General features: G+C 40.0%; 1 protein-coding gene and 1 long non-coding RNA gene across 2 annotated transcripts in view; one reads left to right on the plus strand and one right to left on the minus strand.

The window, feature by feature from the left end:
• Positions 1–2,077: 2,077 nt before the first annotated feature.
• LOC306986384 lies at positions 2,078–4,832 on the minus strand. The gene is made up of 3 exons (XR_013794968.1): positions 4,163–4,832; positions 3,547–3,814; positions 2,078–2,155 (listed from the first exon to the last, which is right to left on the minus strand). It is a non-coding gene; the product is annotated as an uncharacterized lncRNA (long non-coding RNA).
• A 218-nt stretch (positions 4,833–5,050) lies between these two features.
• Positions 5,051–26,021, plus strand: part of LOC306985998 (uncharacterized protein) — a 49,599-nt gene continuing 28,628 nt past the window's right edge. Inside the window, exons 1-7 of the mRNA XM_079588830.1 lie at positions 5,051–5,170; positions 8,897–9,453; positions 15,011–15,106; positions 15,517–15,750; positions 19,081–19,231; positions 20,015–20,041; positions 20,167–20,696. Of these exons, the coding sequence (XP_079444956.1) occupies positions 8,899–9,453; positions 15,011–15,106; positions 15,517–15,750; positions 19,081–19,231; positions 20,015–20,041; positions 20,167–20,696 (1,593 nt within the window). The 5' untranslated portion in view covers positions 5,051–5,170; positions 8,897–8,898. The remainder of the gene's footprint in view (positions 5,171–8,896; positions 9,454–15,010; positions 15,107–15,516; positions 15,751–19,080; positions 19,232–20,014; positions 20,042–20,166; positions 20,697–26,021) is intronic.

Consider the following 26,021-nt stretch of genomic DNA (forward strand, 5'->3'; position numbering starts at 1 on the left):
GCTATTTTCCAGCTAAAATTAGTTTTGATTGATTCACTTCCGTCGAAAGGATAATTAGTTATTAAAATAGAGACCGCTAAGACGACACCGTTCTCTCTACACAGACTTTAAACTGAACCTGTGAGAAACACTGATGGCGCTCACGTGCGCATCAAGAATGAATTCTATAGTTATGTGCGTTTGAATATATGTGCGCATGTTTGTAATTCTCTACAAACCAAGCCTATACAAACTACTTGTTCTGCCTATAAATTTGATACGTAATTTTTTTTTATCACTACGGGGTAGATACGCGAAATTTCCACAACGCTTTATCTGTAGAGTGGTAAAGGGATCCTCCATAGGGAGAGAATAGTTGGCACTTCAGCACTGCGTTGACATCGGGTCCAGGCGAAGGTCCTTCCTCAGATCTGGATACGGCCTGGATCCGGCAGGCTGCGGGAAAACCTCGGGATAAACAAAGACACTAAAATTAGCGTAGATGCCATTCTTCTTATGATGTAACGAGTACATCAGGATTTATGGGAAGTGTTCCCAGTTCCGTCTGACCTAATCTATGCAGCCTAACATTGAGTTATAGAAGTCTATAATGTATTATGTGAATGCTAGGTCAAAGAGATGTGTCTTTAATGTTGGCAAAAAGCAAGTCCAATGTTTTATTGTCTCTGGTGGGGCAGGTGACATACTGGGTGTATGTGGGCAGCACAGATGAAGGAGAAACATGATTAAAATCTCCCGAGATCAGGAAGAGGACCTGTGGGTGCTGTGTCTGGAGCCTGCTGGTGACTGAGTGCAGGACATCCATTGCAGTCTCCGCATGCGCAGTAGGAGGCACGTACACTGCGATCACAATAACATGTGAAAACTCACGTGGCAGATAGTATGGCCGCATGCTAACAGCACACAATTCAATGTCCCGACTACAGAATCGCTCCTTAATTGTGCAATGTTCAGGTTTACACCATCTTTCATTCACATACACAGCCAGACCTCCTCCACGTTTCTTACCGCTGTCAGCCGTCCTATCCGCTCGCAGAAGGTGAAAATTATACATAGTGACAACAGAATCCGGGATGTTTGTTGTCAGCCAGCTCTCAGAGAAAATGAGTAAGCAGCTGTCCCTATACTCTCGCTGGTATCGTGTTAGGGCTGAGAGCTCATCTGTCTTATTAGAAATAGACCAAAGGTTACCCATAGTGACAGAGGGGACTGCAGGTCTAAAGCGCCTTTACTTCTCTCGAAGTTTCTTTCCAGCGCGACATCCTTGATATGTCAACTAATAAATACGCTATTAAAGTTTCGTCATGCTGCATACGTGGAGTATTCAAACCATGTGTGTTAAAACTAACCTCGCGTTAGTTTGTGCCCCGCTCTCCCCTACATTTATCAATTAATTTTAATCAAGATTAATAAAATACTGCTCACATTACTTCACAATTGCTAGATTGACCATGTTGTTAATTGGATACATAAAAAGAGTTTACACAATACAATTTATATACACATATAGAACAGATTGGCTAACATACTTGTTTTAAATGCTTACAAATGAGCAGAAATACCGCAGTAAAACCCTGCTGTGATCAGACCAGAAACACACAACAGGAACATGTCAGGTCACGTCTCCCCGTCAGTAAAAGGAAAAACAAAAAGAAATGCATCGTGCATAAATCATTTTTTTCTAATTTTAGGACTATTACTGTAATCCAAAAAATAGTTTGGAGACACGAGATGGCACAGATCTGTTTCCCAATGTTCCCATTTATATATGAATTTATGGATTATATGGATAAGTCAAATCATAACCATGAAGTATAAATTATATTTAACTAGAATAAATCTTTAACAAATTTACAATACAGTCTGAAAAGGACCTGAATGTAGTTAATTGAATTTGGAAATGGAGTATGGGATGCCAGTAATGACCAATGAATGTGATTTTGAAAAAAGCTGTAGTTAGAATTATTTTATTTAGAAACAGCACTCATTAAAAACTAGAATCTGAGATCTTAAACTCATACCTGAACAAACTGAATCTGAAATGTCTTCATTAAAATGTGTGTGTGTGTGTACTGACCAAATCTGACTGGGTTTGATGGTTATCAGGTCTGTTTTCAGTCCAACATCACTGTCATTAACCGCTGCCAAATTAATCCTGCAAGAGAGAGAAAAGTAAAATTGACATGAAGGATGAATGAAACCCAACGGGTGTGTTGTGGTCAGTGAGTGAGTGAGGAATGATGGGATGTGTTTACCGTATGATGAAGTCTGCGCTGTCAATCTCACGTCGTCCACAGCAGCTGTTTATCAAAACCCCGGGGTTGATGAAACGAGCGAGGGCTTAAATGCAGAGCAATGGGCTTTTTATTAATAATAAATAAATAAAAACTAGTGATAGCAATTTCGAACAATCGCGCTCGGGCTCGGACCGCAGCAAACGAGCCCAGTGTGAAAGTGCCGGGATCCGAACACCACGCTCCGCACATGAAACAAGGCACACAGACAAGAGAGCGCACGGCTCGATCACGCTTCATATCGGGCACTCAGACAAAGACAAGAGAAGGGCGTCAGGGCTCTGTCACAAAACCAAGAAATAAACTAGACAGAAGTGACAGAACGACCACAGCACACCGACCCAGACGTCAACACACTGCTTGATAGGGTTGGGTATCGTCAGGTTTTTTTTGATATCGGTGCCAAATCGATACTTTTAAACGGTACCGGTGCCTGAACTGATACTTTAAACAACAACCTCAAAACGATGATTATGATTTTACCGGCACTAGAATCGACAATAGATTGTTACAAGAATTTCATAAATTCTATGATGAAGACTAATGAACACTTTACCTGCTTATAAAAGTTTCAACGTGTAAGTTTTGTGCAGTAATTTAAAAAACAAATGTACATAAAATACTCAAATTTTAGCTCGATAAACCTACAGATTCTTCTCCTCAAAAAACTCTGCACTGTCTTTACTGTCACCCAATAAGAGGATCTTAAGCACAGATAGAGATGCCATGAAATGTGTTTACGTCTCGTTTACAGTGTGAGAGCATTAAGTGAGCACTGCAAATCATCTCACATCTTCTCTGTGAAGTTCTTGGTTTTGTAAAGAAACTCATAAGTACGCATCATTTATATTTGTCTGTGTTTAATTGTATTCGCTTTGAAATGTGAGAGATGGCAGAAGGCAGTAGATGTGGTGTGAGTTAGGCAGAATAACACTGAGAAAAATCAGAAAAATCATCATGTTCTTTTACGTGTGTGTCTAGATAACATCAGTTATGTGTTGTTAAATGTCTGCGCTTCACAACCCAGAGTCAGTTCCCTTGCAGAACTGCTGTAGCTTCAAATAATGATCGCAAATAAAAAGTGCACATGTTAAAAGGGGACTGAGAACTTTTGAAGCTACAATAAAAATCACACTTGTTAGCCTTTTTTAAATTGTTGTCTTTGACTCAAGTGAAACCATCTTTCTTGTTACAGGTTCTGAAATTACAAATGTAAAATATTATGAAAAAGTAATAAAATGAAGAAACATACCTGAGGGAATAAAATCATCATCATCATCGCTCTGTTCTTCCTCAGCCGTGGTTTCTCTCCTCATCTTCATCTGTTGTTCTCCAGCGCTACAGTCAAGCAGGTTTAATCGGTGGATCCATGACTGTCCCACACACTCTCCTGAGCGTCTGTGTAACAGAGTAAAATGAGTCCAGTGTGTCTCTGGATCTCTGTGTGTTCAGAGAGTTGATCTCTGACGCTCCACTGAATCCTGTCCATCAGTCACACACACTCAAACCTCTTCCAGCTCCTGAGGAACACAGAATCACAGCGACTTTCAATTTATATAACAACTGTTCCTCTGAAGGAGACTATTTTAAAGAATAATAAACTGTTGGCAGACCGGATGTAACATATTATGTCAAAATAGCAGATCTATCATAGTCGTTCAATCACATGTTCATTGTACATATAAACATTGCAGTCATAATCTACAGTCATATCAAGATGTTGGAATTGTGAGAATCGAATCAATACATCAATTTGATTAGTTCATTACTCAGCAGAAAGAAAAGAAAAACGGGGAAAGACAAACAAACACAGATTTTCAGGTAATTCAGGCATTTAAGGATGAAGTGAATCTTTATCCTGTACAAACCTCTCGATCGCTTCAGTTTCTGGTTTCTCTCCATCAGCTTTACCTCCAGTGACTCCTTCTCTCTCTTCAGCTGACAGATTTCTGTGATGAAAATATTAATATCCAGGATTGACAGACAGATTTCTTCTGAATCTGTGAGCACTGTGTGAACTTTCAAAAGTGAGTGAGCAGCTGCTGCTTCGTTTACAGTGGATAATAAACTACTAGTGCATTAGCGCCACCTATTGGTAGCAGGCCTATATGGACCAGAAAACAGCCTTCATCTCTGCAGGTACCAGGGAGTCATCGTCGTTGCCAGCTCCTCCAGAATCCACACTGAGCCTCACACACCGTCCAGAGCAAACAACAAGCACTGCAGACTATACTGTAAGCATATTTTAAATGTGTTAATATGTTTTATCCTCCCGTGAGCTCTTTCTTTAGTGTTTTTACCGGCGGGTAAAATCACATTTCCCTCAGACGGACGGCCAAAATATCCGTTAAATTGAAATGGCTGAGATTCGCGCTTCAGGATCGTGACGTGTGTGTGCACTCGTACATCGGCCAGACAACGCTCAGCATTTTATCTTCGTGAGGTTGATTTTAAAAACAACTAACAATCTTTTTTTTTTGTTAGCTATTCGAAGCTTTTATACGTTTTATTGTTTTACCGATCCAGGAAATCAAAGCAAATTGCACTGAATCATGTGTTTATTTAGTGTGTGCCTTTTCAAACAAACTTCAATTGTATGTGGTAACTTGACATTTGCCACTGCTCTCTTCAAAAATTAAGGAACTAAACAAAACTACACATATTCTAAAAGTTTCTTACACCGTTTACTCACTCAGCATGGATGGATTAGAAACTGTTTAATAATTATGATTATGGGCGGAGCTACATGACGTCACTGCATGTGTGTAACGACTTCAGTGAAAGTGAAACTGAACAGATGAACTGGAAGCTTCTTCAAACAACATTTCCTTTCCGAAACCCTGAAATTAACAATCAAATCTGATATTCACTCACAGGTAAGCGATGGAAACGTAAGTTCAGTAGTTTAATAGCATGACGCAGTATAGGAACGTTTGTAAAATTAAAGTCTGTGTTCATGTAACATATCAGAATCAGGAAGTACTTGAACTGCAGACAGAATAAACAAAGTTCAGTGAAAATCAGAACTCCATTAAACAGAAATGACACGGTGTTTACAGATGTTTATTTATCAGTTTATTTATGTTTATAAATCAGCCTCAATTATCACCCCGCAAGAACAATTACAGTGCTTTACAACTATAGAACAAAAAGAGCTAAATAAACTTATCACTTCATCTAAAACAACAACGTGCTTATTAGATCCTATACCAACTAAACTACTGAAAGAAGTGTTACCTGTAGTGGAAGAGCCTCTACTCAATATCATTAACTCGTCTCTATCTTTAGGTCACGTTCCAAAAACATTTAAACTGGCAGTTATAAAACCACTCATTAAGAAACCACAATTAGACCCACATAATCTAGCAAATTATAGACCCATTTCAAATCTTCCATTTATGTCTAAAATATTAGAAAAAGTTGTGTCCGCTCAACTGAGCTCTTTTTTGCAAGAAAATGACATCTATGAAAAGTTTCAGTCAGGATTCAGGCCGCACCATAGCACTGAAACTGCGCTCGTTAAAATCACTAATGATTTACTTTTAGCTTCGGACCAAGGCTGTATCTCAATACTAGTTTTACTTGATCTTAGTGCTGCGTTCGATACTATAGATCACACAATACTCTTAGATCGACTACAAAATTATACTGGCGTTCAAGGACAAGCATTAAGCTGGTTTAGATCATACTTATCTGACCGCTGCCATTTTGTCTATTTAAATGGAAAAAAATCGATCATATCTTCAGTAAACTATGGAGTGCCGCAGGGATCTGTGCTAGGCCCTCTATTATTCTCAATATATATGCTGCCACTTGGAAATATTATAAGGAAACATGGAATTAGTTTCCATTGTTATGCTGATGACACTCAATTATATATTTCATCACGGCCGGATGAAAACGCTAAATTATCAAAATTGACAGAGTGTGTTAAAGATATAAAAGATTGGATGACGCGTAATTTTCTTCTATTAAATCCAGACAAGACGGAGGTACTACTCATCGGTTCAAAAAACCGCCCACAAAACCTCTCACAATACAACTTTAACATAGTAGGATGTCCTGCTACTTTATCCTCTACAGTAAAAGACCTGGGTGTCATACTAGACTGCGACCTGTCTTTTAAAAATCATATTTCATATGTTACAAAAACAGCATTTTTCCACCTTAGAAACATTGCTAAGCTACGTAATATGCTATCAGTTTCTGATGCAGAAAAGTTAGTTCATGCATTCATGACCTCGAGACTAGATTACTGTAATGCTCTATTAGCTGGTTGTCCTGCATCCTCAATAAACAAGCTACAGTTAGTCCAAAATGCAGCCGCTAGAGTTCTTACCAGATCAAGAAAATATGATCATATAACACCGATCTTATCATCTCTACACTGGTTACCTATAAAGTTCCGTATTAATTATAAGGTATTGTTACTGACTTATAAAGCCCTAAACGGCTTAGCTCCAGTTTATTTAACGGATCTTCTATCGCCCTATAATCCATCGCGCTCTTTAAGATCGCTAAATTCGAGGCTTTTGGTTATACCTAGGATATCTAAGTCCACCAAAGGAGGGAGAGCATTCTCACATTTTGCTCCAAAACTCTGGAATAGCCTTCCTGATACTGTTCGTTGCTCAGACTCGCTCTCCCAGTTCAAAACTAGATTAAAGACGCATCTCTTTAACCAGGCATTCATATAAATGTTTTAATCTTACAGTTAAATCCGGCCTCTAGTTCATAACCGCCAGAGGAGAACTGGCCCCCGACTGAGCCTGGGTTCTCCCAAGGTTTTTTTTTCTCCATTGGGTCACCTGATGGAGTTTTTCGTTTCCTTGCCACTGTTGCCTTTGGCTTGCTCAGTTGGGGATATTCAATTTAATGAATCAATCAATATTACTATTGATTAGCATTACCAAACATGGACGTTTTATTATTATTTTATTTTAATACTGTGAAGCTGCTTTGATACAATCTGTATTGTGAAAAGCGCTATACAAATATTCTTGACTTGACTTGACTTGACTTATTTATTAGTAAGTTATTTGTTTGAAAAATTACAATTTCACTCATGTTCTGTGTTGTCGTTTATATATCTTATGATGGTATTAAAGTCGGCATGAAATCAAAATTGACCCTATTTACTTTGTTAGCGGATATTACTAGTCTTGTGGTGAACAATTAATCCGTGCAAGTTAAAGGTGCTCTTGGTAACTTTTTCAGCTTAATAAATCCGTTTAGAAATCATTTGGATGGTTAAATAATCTTTTCTGGTGAGAATGGTTACTTTCCCCGCTCCCCCCAGCGTTCCCAGGCGGAAAACCAGCCTTGCAACATTGGGACTAACGTCCCGGTAAGTTGAAAATAGGAAGTCTCGTGAGAAGCGAGAACGAGCGAGAAAGAACGAGAAACACAAACTGCTTTATGATGTATTACCCACCTCGGTAGTCATAGCTCCACACGATAAAGTTGGTGCGTCTGGGACTCATTTGTTCACCACACCGGCTCCGACCATAACAAAAGCACATGAGCAGCGGTAGAAAGGGGGAGGAGGGTGCCGGCGCGCCGCAAGTGACTTTAGGACAGTGATGTGAAAAATATACGCACCGCAGCTGTAGGGGGAGCTCGTTGAGAAAATCAGTAAAGCGGTGGCTAGAGTTACCGAGTGCCGCTTTAATACACAGAAAAAAATTGTTTGCCGAAGTTATCTTTAATCAAAGTCTGAAAAGTTACTTCCGGGTCTGGAATGGTTCTTTTTCTGATGACATAGGCTTGACGGCTTGGGTTGGTTAATCGCTTAACCACTCCCCTCAAACTGTTACTCTGCTATGGGCGAGAGATGGAGAGGAGGAGCGCTAAAGTAAAACCCTGCCCTCTGTTCAATATTCCGTTTCACTCGGAAATGCGTCACAACACTTCAAGTCGTTTGCAACTTTCGGTTCACGCGGACTTTAAAATGTTGTTGTAAAAACCTGTTATATTTGCTGTACTGTGGCTCCTAGTTTCTATTTAGTTTCTTCAGGTTTGTTATATTACTCAATACAACTGCAGTGCCACAGAGCCCATCTAAAACAAAACCAGCAGTCTCAGACCAGAAGTTAAAGGTGCTCTGAGCCTGGTTGAACTTTGAAGTATTGTCAAACAAAATGGAGGCTAGCTAGACCCTCCCTCCTCATCCCGTCTCCTAACCCCAAATCATTATTGTCTGTTATTGGCTGGAACACTGCTTGTTATGTTTCGTGGTCCAGGCTGGGCCAGTTTGTTTTTGTTGCTGTTTGTGGAGCCTGGGCTGTCTACAGTGACCACGTTTTTTTTTTACAGTGTGGAGATGTTTGCTGTATGAGACAAAAAAAAGTTTTGTCCTAAAAAATGTGTGACATCGCTTAGAGCACCTTTAAGGCAGAGCTTATAGGCTCAGTGTGGTTAGGATTAGTGTCTGAGGCACTTCGATAGTATTTGACTTTGATATCATTGGACATACTTTATTGTTGTAAGTTATAATAGTATTTAACATGCAACATACATAGCCTAATTCACATAGGCTATAATTATCAAAATTGGTCTCTTCAGCAATGTAGAAGATATTTTGACATTACTTATCTTTTCAGCCATGGCATCCTCAAGAGGTCCAGCACTAAATGAGGAGCTCCAGTGCTCCATCTGTCTGGAAGAGTTCACTGATCCAGTCACCACTCCATGTGGACACAACTTCTGCAGAACCTGCCTGAGTAAGTGCTGGACGAACACACAGACCTGCTTCTGTCCACTCTGTAAAGACACATTCAGCAAAAGACCTGATCTCAAGATTAATACTACACTCAGAGAGGTTGTGCAACACTTTAAGGAGAAGCTCAATCTAGAAGAATCTGAGGTGTTCTGTGACATCTGTGATGGAAGAAAGCAAAAAGCTGTGAAGACCTGCCTGACGTGTCCAAGCTCTTACTGTGACTCTCATCTGGAGCCTCATCTCAGAGTCCCACGTCTAAAGAAACACAAACTCATCAATGCTGTGGAAAATCTGGAGGATTATATATGCCAGAAACACGAGAGACCTCTGGAGCTGTTCTGTAGAGATGACCAGACGTGTGTTTGTCTGTCCTGCACTGAAGGAGAACACAGGACTCACAACACTGTTCCTATAGAGGAGGAGAGTCAAGAGAAGAAGGTAAAGAGATACAAACACAACACTTTAAACACCCCATGAAATGCAGTTTCTATCAGTCAGTCACATTCGATGTTACATCTATACTGACGTATAGATATCTCGCCTGAGAGCCCAATCACCTACGAGTAGTAACAGAACAAGCCAATGCACATTGGCGAATGAGATTTGCATCGCAAGCCACTTCCTGGTTCCTGGTATATAAGAAAGCGGTTGATGAGTGTTTGCAGGGTTAAGTGCAGCGGCTGTTCCCCTGGGCGCTTCAAAATCTAAAGAGCAATTTCTCTAAAACAGTGTAAGAACTGATTTTCCTGTTAAAATAAAACTCACCCTGCAATATAGCCATAAAACGCACCCTGGACAGAAGATCGCAAAGACAGAGCATAGGACATTGTCCTGTCCAAACACTTTTCCCTTATCTCTGCATCCCCCTCTCCCCCTGAGTCAAGTCACCAATAGTTCACTAAGAATTCCTATATATCACATATGATGTATCTTGTAAATCGATTGTTTTTCCTTTTCATGTTTGGTATCATTTTAGATGTCTCAGTGCGATTGGTAAAATGGTCTTAATTTCATTGCAGCCATTGGTAATATTAGAAAGATTAAGAACTTAGGAGAATCCTGTGTTCCTCTTTGGGTGATGTCTCTTCAAGATATCTCCCCACTCCCCCGAGACCAGGTGCTACCCCCTGGGGTACAGGAACTGACCCAAAACAAACTCTGAAAATATTGGCACAACCCTTTTGTTCTGGTCTGGGTATTTAAGGCTAGGTAACAGAGCTGTCTTTGGGATCCTGTAACCAGGAAAACCCCCATACAGTGCTGTGTCAGTGTTCTCCCGTTGGAAAACACTCACACACCGCTGTGTGTCTCTGTCAGGAATGCATTGCTTACTTTTAGAGTCATCTTTGAGAAATTTATGTCATGCATCTATTATTTCTGAATTGGCTTTTAATTACTTGTGTAATTGGCATGATACATTTATACCTGACAAATAAATGTTACATCTTGATTTATTCTGAAGTTTTCTGAAATCATTATTTTTAGTAGATTATAGGAGGCTGGTGCTACCGCAAATCTTGCAGGATAGGTCAAACTAAAGGCGCATGTATGAATGGAGCAGTAGGCACGTCATCTTGAAGACCTTTTGATTTCTGTCTATTACTGATTTAGCAAGTTGTATGGAAATGGCTAAAATCAACTACACTCTTTTGTATGAGTGAGCAGTAGGCAACCGACTTAAGAGGTATTAGCTAACCCTACATCCTCTGACTAACTTCAGAACTGACAAGTTTTGTGTCCGTGAGAAACACGACGTGGCCGACGTGATCTCTGTGCGGCATTGGGTCCATAATGAATAAATAAATGAAAGATAAGAAACTCTGAATAACCAAAGATCTAAATTAATTCATAATCAATATTTATGACTATTTTCTAATAAGAAACACAATCTAAATTTGATTATCACTTGAAACTGGAGTCAGATTAAGCGTAGAGCTAAAGTAATATTCAAACTAAATTCTAATAAATTAAGTGAACCTCACTGGAGCGCTGGAAAGATATACACGCATTATCCCTTCGCCCACCCCGTTGGATTCCGTCGTTGGGCCAATGGGTGGTCCTTACAACAGTAAACAAAGGTGTGGCGTTGCATCTTTTTCAAGATGTCATTCCACCCGTGTGTTTCTGGATGTGGTCGTTTCCTGGCACCATCTGACGGCCACGATCACTGCCTCACGTGTCTGGGATCTAAGCATGCATCATTGTTGAGTCATGCACCCACTGCGTTGATTGTTGATGTTGAGATAAAGACTAAGATACCTTGAAAAAGGTGGAGTCCGGCTGTGGTTGATGGTCCTTCCCATGGGGGACCCGGCATCTCATTCGGAGCTCCTACAGAGGACCGGATGTCGATCGCTGCATCAGAGGGCGGGCTTGAGTCCTCTGGGGATGAAGATTTTTGCTGCGCTGTCCCCTTCGCGCAGAGTAGCATTGTTCGAGTCCGACCCAGAGCTCACTGCCATGATTTCCCAGGCCGCCACGAGCATTGGGCTCGAGTGGAACACTCCAAATTTCAAGTATTTAAGTCATTTTAAGATAAAACCCGACCTGAAATTCTGTCCCTGCGCAGAAATGCATCCTCACGTGCGTTCGCCTCCAAGATTGGTTTGCAGTGATCGACCTGAAAGACACATACTTTTCTGACGTTTCTCGGCGACTGGCTCATTTGGGCCAAAGTCGCAAAATCAGTTATGCGAACACAGGGACCTGGTGCTCAGGCACCTCAGCCGTTTGGGGCTTCGGGTCAACTGGGAAAAGTTCAAACTCTCCCCCATGCAGAGAATCTCTTTTCTCGGTATGGAGTTAGACATGACAGCACGTCTCACGAATGAGTGCGCACTGTCAGTGCTGAACTGCTTGAATTTGTTCAGGGGCAGGAAGGCAGCTGCCACTGTAGTCAAGGTCCTGTCTAGGGATGGCGAAAACTAAAAAAATTATTGACCGACCAACGAGCCTCATTAGCCGGTTGAAACCGGTTAACCGATTAGTTTAAAATATGCTGCGCTATTTGAAATAACAGCCATTTCGAGCCGCGCCTGCAATTTCGCAACTCTGTCGCATCTCTCTGCCGCTCACACACACACACACACACACACACAGACACACACACAGCCCCGGCGGCGCCCTTCCACTCACGTCACTTTTTTCAAATCCCCTACAGCGCGAAACATGAGTCCCGCAAACGCGGCACAGAGGAGCTTGTATGTAATCGGAGGACAAATGTCTCCTTTGTTTCGAAATGGTTTGGATACAAGGTGATCACGATGAAAATAAAGGTGTTTGTCTAGCGTTACAAGCTCATTTGAAACATTGCCGCGGCTCATTTAAGAAAATTACAGCTCTGAAGATGCTTGCGGGTGTCGCATTTTCAGGTGATACATCATAGATGATGTGCTACTACTGTATTTAAGCACTGTATCACACAAGTTGCAACTTACATCTGTGTCATTCTTGTTGGTGAAATAGTCCCACACACTACTCTTCCTCGCACGCTTCCTCCTGTCGTCTGCCCTGGCTCTAACCTCGAGTGTGTTAGCCTGTAGCCTTTACTGTTCGCAAACCTTGTGAGCGCGCGAACCCAAACGCTGTGACCTCGCGACAAATGTTTTTATTGGTCTATTAAGTACAAACAGGCGAGTTATGAAAAATTGAGTGTGAGGGATTTGTTCACTTCACACAAAAAGATCTTGGAATGAGACGGCTAACTGTAGTAGCGTTTAGTCCACTGTCTATAATAGCCTAATTTAGAGATCACTTTTTTTTTTTTTTTTACCGACTACCGACAACTTTGATCGGTTAACGTTGATACGGTCAACCATCAGTCAAACAGTCAAACGGTCATCGGTTAACATCCCTAGTCCTGTCCAGGAACCAGAGGCTGCCTGCCCGTCGCATACAGCATCCCAGCCCGCGCTGGAGGCATCTGTTGACACAATCACTTCAGCGAGAGCCCCCTCTACGAGGCACGCTTGTGCTTTGAAGTGGAGCCCATTTGTTGATTGGTGTTCTTCTCGCAGGGAAGACCCCCGTAGATGCCCTGCAAAACAGGTTGGAGCGAAGGCTGTCTCCCTCCAACACATGGCTACGCGGACACGATAAATAATTCTGTATTATACATTTTTAAGGCCAGACAAGTAGTTTGTTGAGGGTTGATTTGTAAAGAAGGACTACACGCCTGCGCAGATATATATTCAAACGCACATACCTATGGACTGAACACGTGATGTGCATGTGCGCAACGTCGGTGTCTGCACAGAGGTTTGCGCAGAGGTTGCGTAGGTTTGTGCAGAGATAACTGATAATCGTTTGCACCTTGGAACCTATTTTCGGGAGTGCGTTCTCGAGCCACCTGGCACTGTTTTGTGCGGATGGGCGGCCGAAGGGCGTTGAGGTTTTTCTGTTAGAACGGTGTCGTGTAATCGGGCCCTTAGTTAATACCTAATGATCTTCGCAACGGAAGTGACTTTAGCTGGACAATAACTTTTTCCTAGGTCTGCTGTAAAGCCAAAACAATCTCTGTTACTATAATTTCCTATTATCACTGTAAAGCTGTTTTGAAACAATTCATATTGTTAAAAGCGCTATATAAATGAATCTGACTTGACTTGTATGTTGACGCAATCGCAGCACATCACAACGCAGTAGACGGTAAGTCTCTGAGGAAACACGACTTGGTCATCAGTTCCTAAGAGGCGCCAGGAGGTTGATTCCTCCTCAGCCATGCCTCATCCCCTCTTGGGACTTCTCTCTGGTCTTAACGGCCCTACTGAGAGCACCCTTTGAGCCCTTGCAGTCAGTAAAGGTCAAGATTCTGTCTCTGAAGACAGTGCTCCTGACTCTTTTCACATCCATTAAGAGGCAGGGGGACCTGTAGGCCATTTCGGTCAACGAAGCGTGCCTGGAAATCAAGTCCCTGCCTGGAAACGTTCCCACAGTTCCCACCACTCCTTTCAGAGACCAGGTGGTGGACTTCATTCACTCGACGAGTTGCTTCCTCCTAGGCGTTGGCGCACGGCACCTGTCTGGCAGACATATGCAGAGCTGCAGGCTGGGCAACACCTAAATGGAGCTGGTTTCTTCCCATGTGTTGGGTACAAACAGGTAATATGAGGATAGGCTGGCTCTGTGTCTCGCTTGCTGTGCCATTCCCCTCTAAGGATGAGATACGAGCACCTCTGCCCTCAGGCGAGTTCCTCCAGCATCCTCGGCAGTCAAATGCGGCCGAGTAATCTGACGCCAGGTCTAGTACTTGTGTGTATGCCCGGTTGGTCAGCCCCTGTACTAGACTAGATGCCTATATGTTGTGGTTCCCCTCCTAGAGGATCCCATATGTGCATTCTTCCACAGTATGGCTTCCCTGTTGGCGATCCCGTGCCTTTCACTCGGCAGAGTCCACTCTGCGATCTTTGTAACGGTATTGACTCCACCTCCCAATTTGTTAGTTCAGTTCGGCGTTATGTCGAACATGACTGACTGATAGGGAAGGTCTAGGTTACTAATGTAACCTAGATGCCTGTACACAACACCTGTAGCTCCGCAGAAACGTCTGGGACCCCGTCTCATCTCCTCAGCAGAAAACTTAATGTCAGAGTTTGCACACTGCCTTATATACCCAATGCAAATTTCACATTGGCGTGTTCTGTTACCACTCAAAGGTGATTGGGCTCTAATCTGAGATCGCATTACATCAGTTCAGTCCAACGTAACGTCTCAGTTCCTTCCTTCAGGGAATGGGGGGTTACATTAGTAACCTAGACATTTTCTTTCCTGTGTCTTGACATGTTGAAGAACCTGTCCCTTTTTATTTAAAAAAACAGCTAAATCCAATAGTCTTTCATGACATCTGATAAAGATCAAACCAGTCAGACATGGACTAAAAGATTCAAACTATAATTTTTGAATTCATTTGATCTTTAAATGGTAAAAAAATAAGACTGTAAGAAGATGGAAAGCTATATCCAGTGATAAATGTTTCTATGTTTTTCTTTGTATGTAGAATCAGCTGGTTCAGACACAGATAGACATTCATCAGATGATCCAGGACAGAAAGAAGAAGATTCAAGAGATCCAACACTCAGTAGAGCTGAGCAAGGTTTGTGCTTCGATCAACCCGAGTTCATATCCTGACTCATGGTCGTTTCCGATCCCTCTCTCACTTTCTGTTCACTCTCTAACTATCCTAGCAAAAAAGACATAAAAAAAAGATATGCATCATAATAGTTCAATCTATTTAATAAAGGCATCTGCCATCATCTAGTAACCTTCATGTTGCTCCAAACACATGATTTTTCCCACAGAGCACAAATCTGCTGCGTTGAGTTGTATTGGAGTTCTTCAACAGCTAGTCCTCAAGAGCAGCAAAACATTTATTTTGTGTCACACATTTTAAGTGACATAAGGTTAATTAAAGATGATAGAATTTTAATTGTGGGGTGAACTATCCCTGTAAATAATATGTGAATACGGAATAGATTAACAAATATAACTGTTCTCATTCATCAGAGAAACACAGAGGAAGAGAAATCCTCCAGTGTTGAGATCTTCACTGATCTGATCCGCTCCATTGAGAGATGTCAGTCTGATCTGCTGAAGATGATGGAGGAACAGCAGAAAGCAGCAGAGAAACAGGCTGAAGATCTCATTAAAGATCTGCATCAGGAGATCACTGAGCTGAAGAGGAGAAACACTGAGCTGGAGCAGCTCTCACACACTGAAGATCATCTACGTCTCGTACAGGTCTGTGAACAACTGTCATTATGTACAATATTACAGGACAAACTCGCTGTTCTTTAAGGTCCACCCAATTGACCCAACGATGATATCCAATGGTGTGGCTGAAGGTCTCCTGTGTGTTCTGTCTTTTCAGTGCGCAGAGTGATTTAATTTCAATTACACTTTTATCTGACTCAATTTTATCTTGACCTTGAATTTAGCTTGGAATTCCTATAGATTATTGGTAATTTATCTAGATATTTTATTATGTTATTTAACTCTTTCCTCTAGATTGTACTTGTTAATACGGATTGTAATGTTGCTCAGAGTCTCACGCCGGCCGTTAACTTGAATCTCACGGTCACAAACTCGCCAGTCTGATCATTAGTCGGAGCAGAGGTTATGACTAATAATATTTAATAGGCCGCCCATGCTTGCCATTATTTTAATTATTAATTATTTTTCAAAATAAATAATAACCAGAGGTTATGGCTAATTCTATGAAGTAATATAGTGAATGCAACTATATAACAACTTAACTAAAGTCAAGCAGTTAGTCCGACATCTAGTATCTCGCCTGATGTGCTGCATGCTTAATCTAACCTGAGATCTAGTATGTAATCAACCCTGGACACAGATTAGCGGAAACATGGATACCACATAATCGAGTAGATTCAATAATATCAGGTAAATCTATAATGCCAATTACATAATTATGTCGAAGATAATAAATACAAAACAATACAAAATGCTCAGAAATAAAGAGTCAAATATGCATTCCTGACATGAAATAGGCAAGGCAAGGCAAGGCAAGTTTATTTATATAGCACATTTCATACACAGTGGTAATTCAAAGTGCTTTACATAGAAGAGATTAAGATAATTACATAGATAATAAAAGAAATAAGAATAATTAAAACAGTTTAGAAAATAAAATACAGTGCAAACAGTCGGACGAACAGTGGCACAGTGCTCATTTAGTAAATGCAAAGCTAAACAGTGGTAATTTAAAGTGCTTTACATAGAAGAAATTAAAATAATCAAAAGAAATAAGAATAATTAAAACCGTGTCTGAGATGTGGTGTCAGAATAGTGGGATTCCTTGGACGTGCCTCCTGGACCTGAGATCGGACGGTGTTTGGCCACCTGGACTGAGTAAGTTCCAGCTCTACCTCGTAAACTTGAGAGAGAGAGGCTGGCCGATGTCAGAGCCCCGGGGGGATCGACCACTGGAATCAAAGAACTCAGGTGGCTCCGAACAACATATCTCTGGGTAAGGTATAATTCTCCCTTACGCAGTGATGTTTGTTTGATGAATTTTTGCCACAACAATTTGGTTGAAATATAAAGTTCATTATGTATAAAAGACCTTCAGCATTACGGGCTGATCAGACTACAGATTCACCCTGAGTCCAACATTTCTATAAATACTCAGACCGAGACAAAACATCCTCCAAATGGCATGAACTAACAATTGGAGTTTGCATTAATCAAGATCCCAGATTTGTGTAGTTTACACCTTATTGAGGAGAGAAGGTGATTTGGATGAAAGACACTGGTAAATCCCTCTCCCTCGACAGTAACTAAAGTATTACTCTCTAAACTCTGTAACTTGTAGCTTTTGGTCTTTTTCTCTGGACTTGAGACCATTGTACCAATCACACTGAGACATTCAAATGATACCAAACATGACTGTAAATCCACTTGCATTGACAGAACATTGTATTTTTCATGTAATCATTCTGATTGAAGCGAAGGGATAAAATATAAAACCCTGTATTCTGCTGCCAGGCCATTAGATGGCGATGAAACACAATAGACTGAACACATAATACGCATGTGCATGACGTCATCGTCTTCAGAGATTTGCGTTTTTATCATTTACACGGAGACCGTTTTTAAAAACTTGTACTTGAGGCTGTGTTTACACGGAAACGATCTGAAGAGAAAACGCAAAAGTGGCGTTGCGTTATCACTTTTTATTCTGCGTTTAGACGAGCGTAATGGGGGGGAAATCTGCGTGCATATGGTGACGCAAAAGTGTGTGAGATTGGATGTAGTGTGCACTCCAGACGGCTAGGTGGCGATGTGAAGCACTGACAGTGAAAGAGACGCTGACACAGTTTTTAATGTTTAATACGGTAAAGCTGCTGCTTTAACCCTCGCTGCTCTTCGTGTCGCTAAAAAATGACAGAATTTTTTATTATTTTTTTGTCAATGAAATTAATGCTATATTTTAGTTTGATAATGTTTTGTTATTTTCCTGTACTGGCGCATGCCTGTGACGTAAACGCGTACGCGACGCCTTCACTGTCTTGCAGACTTTCGCGTTTTTACCCTTTAGACGGGAACGCGACGGTGGAGCGTTTTTAAGATTTCCACTCTGGAGGGTGGTTTCACTTTTTTGCGTTTTTAAGCCCCAAAAATGCCGTCACCGTGTAAACATCCGATAAAATATTTTTACGTTTTCACCCGCGAGCGTTCTCGTGTAAACAGGGCCTTACTCTTAATTACATTCTAGTTAGTCTCATTGGTAACTAATTATTTTATATAATATTTTTGTATTTTCCATTTTAGGTCAAGTTAATCATTTTGTTGTTTTTTGACATTTGTATAAAATTTATGCTTTAAATGTTTATAGTTTTTATTTCAGTTGCAGTTTCAGTAATTTTAGGACATCAAGTTACACTAAATGAAAAATTAGAAATGTTGCCGTCTTTGGATTATGGGGGAAACAGGGAAAAGTGTGTGTGTGTGTGTGTTTTCAGTAAACTAAAATAGCCCTCAGTCAGAAACCTCCACGTCTGCAGCTTTACACACACCACACTTTAGTTTTATTCCTGTCTATATTCTGAAGGTGTTTACTAAGGGGTTTCTTAATACATCATTCACCTGATTTATACAACATCTTATTCCTACAAACATGATGAAAAAAAAAAATTCTGTCTGTTTTTTCCCCTTCTGATTTATGGTGTGAAAAAAAAGATTGAAATCCAAAATCCCCTCAGTAAAAACCTTTAACTCTTAATATGTCAACAAAATCAAACAAGAACGTTGAACCTGGCTTTATTCAATATTTTAATATTTAGATTTCTGTTCTGGATATTTAATCAAATCAGTGCATATTCAATTAGACAATGCTTCATTTGCATATTTAAATATTTCCGAAATGTTTTAATACAGAAAATATAAGCAATTCTTCATGTAATCAATCAACTAGAGGAAGTATAGTGATATCATCCATATCCATACAGAGGTTTTGCCTCAACTGTGTTAGAAAGCTCGTGTGTAAAGCATATTGAACTGCTTTAAAAATAATGATCATATTTACCAGTCTTCTCTCTCCTGCTGTAGATGAGCTCATCCCTGTACACTCGTCCACACACCAAGAACTGGACTGAGATCAGGATTGACTCTGATGTGAATGTGAACTCTCTGTTTAGAGCTCTGACTGAACTGAAGAAAACTCATGATGAGACTCTAAATGAAAAAATCAGTCAAACTGGTATGTGAATATCAAATACAGTGTATAGATTATTTTTTTGTTATTAACTTTTTTGAAATTACATTTTTCAAGGATTTTGAGATCACCACAATTATTTTGTCTCAGTCTGCAAAAGATCACAATGTTTGAAAAATATAATCATAACTTAAACTTGCAATGTCATCATTACTGTCACGAACTGCTCCGAGACGAGGATCCAAATGCAGTATTTATTGAACAGGGAAATCCAAAGACGTAATCCAGGACAGGCAGGGTCAAACACAGGCACAGTCCATGCAGACACACAACACGGGCAAAAGAGTAATCCAGTGATGTGACGTTCGGCACCGATGCTTCGAAGCTTGTATCAAAAAAAACGAACCGTCTCACATTGAAGCAGTGTATCGGAGCTTGATTAGTTTCGCCATAACCACGTGATCTGTGACGTCTGAAGCTTCGTTTCCACACACAGTCACAGTCAACGTGCAGATGTTTCCCTTCTCTCAAAAACACATAAAATAACACTTAATTCCGATATTTATAAAGCATGATGGGAACTAATTATGGTGTCTCTAAATAAAACTGCATGATTTAACTAATTATCTTAATAAAGCCTTCTTTCCTTAATTTAATCAGCTTAATCGGTTCCTCAAATTTTCCTTAAAAAATTAGGAAAATGTATCTCTTGGTTTTATTAGTGAGATGTTCTCATGCCACTGATGCTGCTAATAGAGAGAAACTCACTGTTAACATGAAATTATTGCTATAAATAATTCATCATTATATTGTCATCTGTGTCCACAGGGTTGAAGTTTGTGCAAAAGTTTGCAGGTACAGTGTGACTGACACCATTTTCTTCAATACACTTGCAATACTTTGTTTATAATCTGTATTATATAGTGTACATCTGAAAATGTTTGTTCTGAAGTTGACTGATAATGTCTGATCTCTCTCAGTGGATGTGACTCTGGATCCTGATACAGCGAATCCACATCTCATCCTGTCTGATGATGGAAAACAAGTCAGTGATGGAGACATTTGGCAGGACGTCCCAGAAAACCCAAAGAGATTTGATAAGAGTTTGTGTGTTCTGGCAAATCAGGGATTCAGTTCAGGGAGATTTTACTATGAGGTGCAGGTGAAGGGAAAGACTCAGTGGTGTTTAGGAGTGATCAGAGAATCCATTAACAGGAAGGGGAAGATCACACTGAGACCTGAGGATGGAGTCTGGACTCTGATTCTGATGAATGAGGATAAATATGTTGTTTTTGATGATCCACATGTCTCTTTACCTCTGAGAGTGAAACCTGAGAAGGTTGGTATGTTTGTGGATTATGAGGAGGGTCTGGTCTCTTTTTATGACGTGGAGTCCAGATCTCATATCCACTCTTTCACTGGTCAGACTTTCACTGACAAACTCTATCCATATTTCAACCCACGCTTTAATGATGAAGGTAAAAACTCAAACCCACTGATCATCACTACTGTCGGATGAAACGGACAAAATAACTTAAGTCTGAAAAGATGAACTATGGATGTGCTGTTTTATTATGTAAATAAAAACCAAAAAAGAATTTGCACTAACCACAATCAAGAAGTCTTTACTTCAAATTATTAAGAAAATGAATATGTGATACAAGTGCAAAAAATAAATGTATAGTAGCGATGTGTCGTTCATGAACGAATCTTTAATATGACTCGGGACTACCGAGGTTCTGTACCGGAAACAGAAATGATCAGTTCATCTCGAGTCTTCGGGTTCGGCCGGGTCTTTCGTTCTTCCTGTCAGTCCCATAGAGACTATGCTATAACACATACTCTATGTACATACTCTATACTATACTGTATGCTGTAACACATACTCTATGTACATACTCTATACTATACTGTATGCTGTAACACATACTCTATGTCACATATACTCTATACCAGTGGTTCCCAACCTTTTTTTGTCTGAGACCCCCTTTTTCCCAAGAAAATATTTTGGGGCCCCCCTTCACGTTTAATGATATCATCGCTCTTGTAAGCTTACAGAAAGGATGACAAAATATATTCTTTTCAAACAAACGGTATGTTTAGCTACTATAACCAGATATGTTTATGCACAAATAATAGCCTATAATATTGAAAATACAATAACAAAAACATCAGTAGGCCCTTTGTAATTTAAAAACATAAGCCTAGGAGTAGCCTATTAATTGGCCCTATTTGAAATGCAATAACAAAATTATCAGTAGGCCTATTCACACTGATGTGTAGGTAAAAAAAGAATGAATATAGGCTATTACTAAATGACTGCTGTCTGGGACGTCAATACTTGCATGTTATTTGAGAGGCTTTAGTTTATCAATGTGAGGCTTTATTTTTGGCGCTACAGCGAGCGATAATAAACTTGCGTTTATTAACTGAATAATGCGTCTTTCGGAAGAACATAGTAGCCGGAACTACTTCTCTCTGTGTACGTCTATGACGAGTCACGCAGGTCCTGGGCTACTCCGCAGCGGCAGCGATCCGAACCAGTGTAAAATAGTCCCAATGTAAACACTTATTATAGGAGTACAATAGTGGTTCAGGATAAGACAAAACCACGGATTGGAAAATGGATTCATGATGAACTCGCTCATTGTACAAATTTTGTACATTTTGAACAGAAAAAAGTTAAGGACTTTTCTTTAATGCTATTTCCTCAAAACTTTTAAAAATATTGAGTGTGTGCATTTTCAAACAAACTTCAATTGTATGTGGTAACTTGACATTTGCCACTGCTCTCTTCAAAAATGAAGGAACTAAACAAAACTACACATATATTTTAAAAGTTTCTTACACTGTTTACTCACTCAGCATTGAAGGATTAGGAACCGTTTCATGTTTATGATTATGGGCGGAGCTACATGACGTCACTGTATGTGTGTAACGACTTCAGTGAAAGTGAAACTGAACAGATGAACTGGAAGCTTCTTCAAACAACATTTATTTTCCGAAACTCTGACATTAACGATCAAATCTGATATTCACTCACAGGTAAGCGATGGACATGTAAGTTCTCTAGTTTAATAACATGACGCAGTATAGGAACGTTTGTAAAATTAAAGTCTGTGTTCGTGTAACATATCAGAATCAGGAAGTACTTGAACTGCAGACAGAATAAACAAAGTTCAGTGAAAAGTGAAAACTGTATTAAACAGAAATGACACGGTGTTTACAGATGTTTATTTAGTAAGTTATTTGTTTGAAAAATTATAGTTCCACTCATTTTCTGTGTTGTCTTTTATAAATCTTATGATGGTATTAAAATGTTGTAAAAACCTGTTACATTTGCTGTACTATGGCTTCTAGTTTCTAGTTTTCCTAGTTTAGTTTCTGTATTTAGTTTCTTTAGGTTTTTTTCTACAGGTATTTAACATGCAACATACATAGCTTAATTTACTCAGTACAATTATCAAAATTGCTCTCTTCAGCAATGTAGAAGATATATTGACATTACTTATCTTTTCAGCCATGGCATCCTCTAGAGGTCCAGCACTAAATGAGGAGCTCCAGTGCTCCATCTGTCTGGAAGAGTTCACTGATCCAGTCACCACTCCATGTGGACACAACTTCTGCAGAACCTGCCTGAGCGAGTGCTGGACGAACACACAGACCTGCTTCTGTCCACTCTGTAAAGAAAAATTCAGCAAAAGACCTGATCTCAAGATTAATACAACACTTAATACAATACAAAGAGAGGTTGTGCAACACTTTAAGGAGAAGCTCAATCTAGGAGAATCTGAGGTGTTCTGTGACATCCATGGGCGTCAGTTTGGTTTGAAATGTGCTGGGGACAGAGACGCATTCGGAAGTGCATTTTCAGAAGTGCTGGGTACAATGACGCATTCATTTTTTTTTTTATCTTTCGCTTAGGTCATGTTTTGAAAGACTGTCCTGAAGCTTATAATGTAAGCTCTGCAAGCTACTAGCCTATGCAGTGGCGGCGTTTCACAAAAACCTAGTATGGCAATTGCCTCGGGCCCCGCATTTTAAGGGGGCCCACGAGGGCTGATCATTTAAACAATCAGAAATATTAATATAAAGACGCAGCAACATCAGTGGGGCCCCTCGCTACGCTTTATGCTTTTACATTTTTCAAACTGGTGCATGAAAAGGACTTATCCATCTGGCATGGCAGCTCGCTCTAACTTTAACCTAGATAAATGTTCGCTATTAGCCTATATGGATATTAGGTGCATATCCAAAGTGTGTGTGCGGAGTATGTAGCGCGCACTGCATGGCATGCGTCGGCGCGAACACTTGCATTTTCCTATCAACAGAGGAAACAACTTTAAATACTCAATCTTTTTTGAGGTCCAAAAGGAATAACGCATCAGTCGCAAGTAGCCTACTTTTATTTGGGTAAACTCACAATTACAAGAAAACGTTTTGCTTTTGTAAAATAAAATAAAACAAACAGGGCGCGCTATAGCCTAATTATCTCCATGGCGTGAACTAGAGCGCGTCTCAATAATGAACTGAAATGCAGTGTAGCCTATAGCCTCAAAAACGTGATGAATATTTCTATTTAAAGCTCGAAATATCCACTTTTAAACGAAAAAATTTGAATCGAAAGCAAATACCGGCTGATTAGGCAGTAATCCATATGAAAGGTGCATTTAAAGGCGCATCCACTTTACAGTGGAGATGTATCTAGATATGTTTGGAGCCGACACTTATTTAGAAATATATATTTTATTAATAAACAATAAAAATGCCTCATTATTTTTCAGACATATAGCCTATCATTAGCCTGCTTTTGCCGGTGCTTTGCGGCAAGATTTATGCATGCGCTTGAGCGCGGAATAAGCTATATTCCTCCATACACTCATTATTTAAGCAGAAATTAATATAAACGTGAGAAAAAAATAAAACGAGCTCCACAGAAAATAAAATATTAATTTTATTAATACTTTTATTTAGTTCGCATTTATGAGGAAAAAACAATGTTACGGACGTGACCGCTCTGAAATCGGCACTAAAAGATGCTTTAAAACTTTCACAGACCTCAATCAAAAAGCACAAAGCCTTTCTTTAAAGTTAATTTCGTTTTGTATTAATTGTATCTTAATTTTAATCAATGTTTCATCAACCAATTGCCTGGATTTAATAAATAATAAGTAAAGCAGATAATAGCCTAGATGTAACCCCAACATCTCGCAAGAGATGTGGAGAACTCAAGAGGGCCACAACCACAGTGTGTTTTGTTGCAAATATAACAAAGTTTATTTCACAGTATTCAGAATGAGCACCTAGGGTAATCAGAACTGGCAAAGAGAGAAAACAAACTAAATTATAACCATTACAGACAACAGGGTTCCCAATCCTATCCAATGGAACTTGCTCTTAAACGATGTGCACACTCACAAGTTCACCAAACACAATTTCACTCCAACCTCCACAATTGTAAAGTAAATCAAACCACTACAATCTATTCCCCAAACCTTAACAGAGTAAACCATATTCAAGAAAATGGGAACCCCACCGTCAGTCACAGGTCGAAAACAAAAACAAAACAAACAAACAACATCAAAACAATCTCACAAATTAAATAAATCACTTTGCCACTTCCATACACAAGACCCAATTCAACATTAAACGTAATCTCTTCAGACACACATTAAGCCACCAATGCTTTCAATAAAGTAAACGGCAATCATGCATCAGCTGTAAAGAAAACAAAGAAATACAAATTAATGATTGCCCTATAAAATATTTACAAAGATTAAAAACCTTAAAACCATTAAAACAAATTACAAATATAAAATGAAACTTAAAACCAAATCTCCCCATTAAATAATTCAATTAAGGTACCTGTATTCTCAAATATATCTGCTTAATTCTCTGAGGCACCAATCAACACCATTCCCATACGAACACTAAAACAGAAAACAAATACCAACATGTTACAACTAGACAAACTCACTATAGTCATCATAAGTCACAACCCTTACCTTCCCAATTCAGTTCTATGCTGCTCATTAATCAACTTGGTTTTTCATCTGCCATTACACAGCCTTGAAAGACACCAAACAACTTTTCCTGCTTGACACATGGTACCTCAAAGAGGAAGTCTAAACCGTTTGGTTTCCCTTTATAGCATCTTAACTCATGGGATTTGTAGTCCATCTAGTTTGTAGTCCTTCAACTTCTACCCCACTACAATACACCCCGCTTAATTTAAATCGGCGTCCCGTCGATCGGATTTCTATGACCAAGGTCGAAAAAACAGGGTATTTTTACCCTTGGGGAGCTCCCTCATAAGGAGAGAGGCATGACCATTTAGCTGGATTTCTCTACACACTGCCGACTGAGGAAGGTGATATGGATTTTTATGCTGTCCCGCTGTGGACCGTGCTGTCCGTCTCAATGGGCCCACCTCTAGCTGCAAAGGCGGTTCATCTTGACATGGCTCTGAGATCAACTCACGATCAAGGCCATGTTCTTCTGCTAAAGGGGGCATAATGCATTCATCCTCCTCAATTACACCAGGCAATTCACCAGACACCATAAGCCCTCCAAAATCGTCATAATCATTGTTCAAAGGGGGTAATCCCCGATATTCTGCTTGGCCATCTGATGGAACATAAACTGGTCGCAGCTCACTACGGTGGATGTGTTTCACTTTACCACCACCGACTGGAACAATAGAATATACGGACCCTTGACCTTCAGGGCATCGGACAATTCTGTATGTGGTTGGATCCCAGGCATCCTGGATTTTACTTCTACCTTTGTGACCGTGAGCTCTCTGATATACCAGCTGGCCTTTCTGTAAGGACAT

Source organism: Phoxinus phoxinus (genome assembly GCF_949152265.1).
Source record: "Phoxinus phoxinus genome assembly, chromosome: 18".
Lineage (NCBI taxonomy): Eukaryota > Metazoa > Chordata > Actinopteri > Cypriniformes > Leuciscidae > Phoxinus > Phoxinus phoxinus.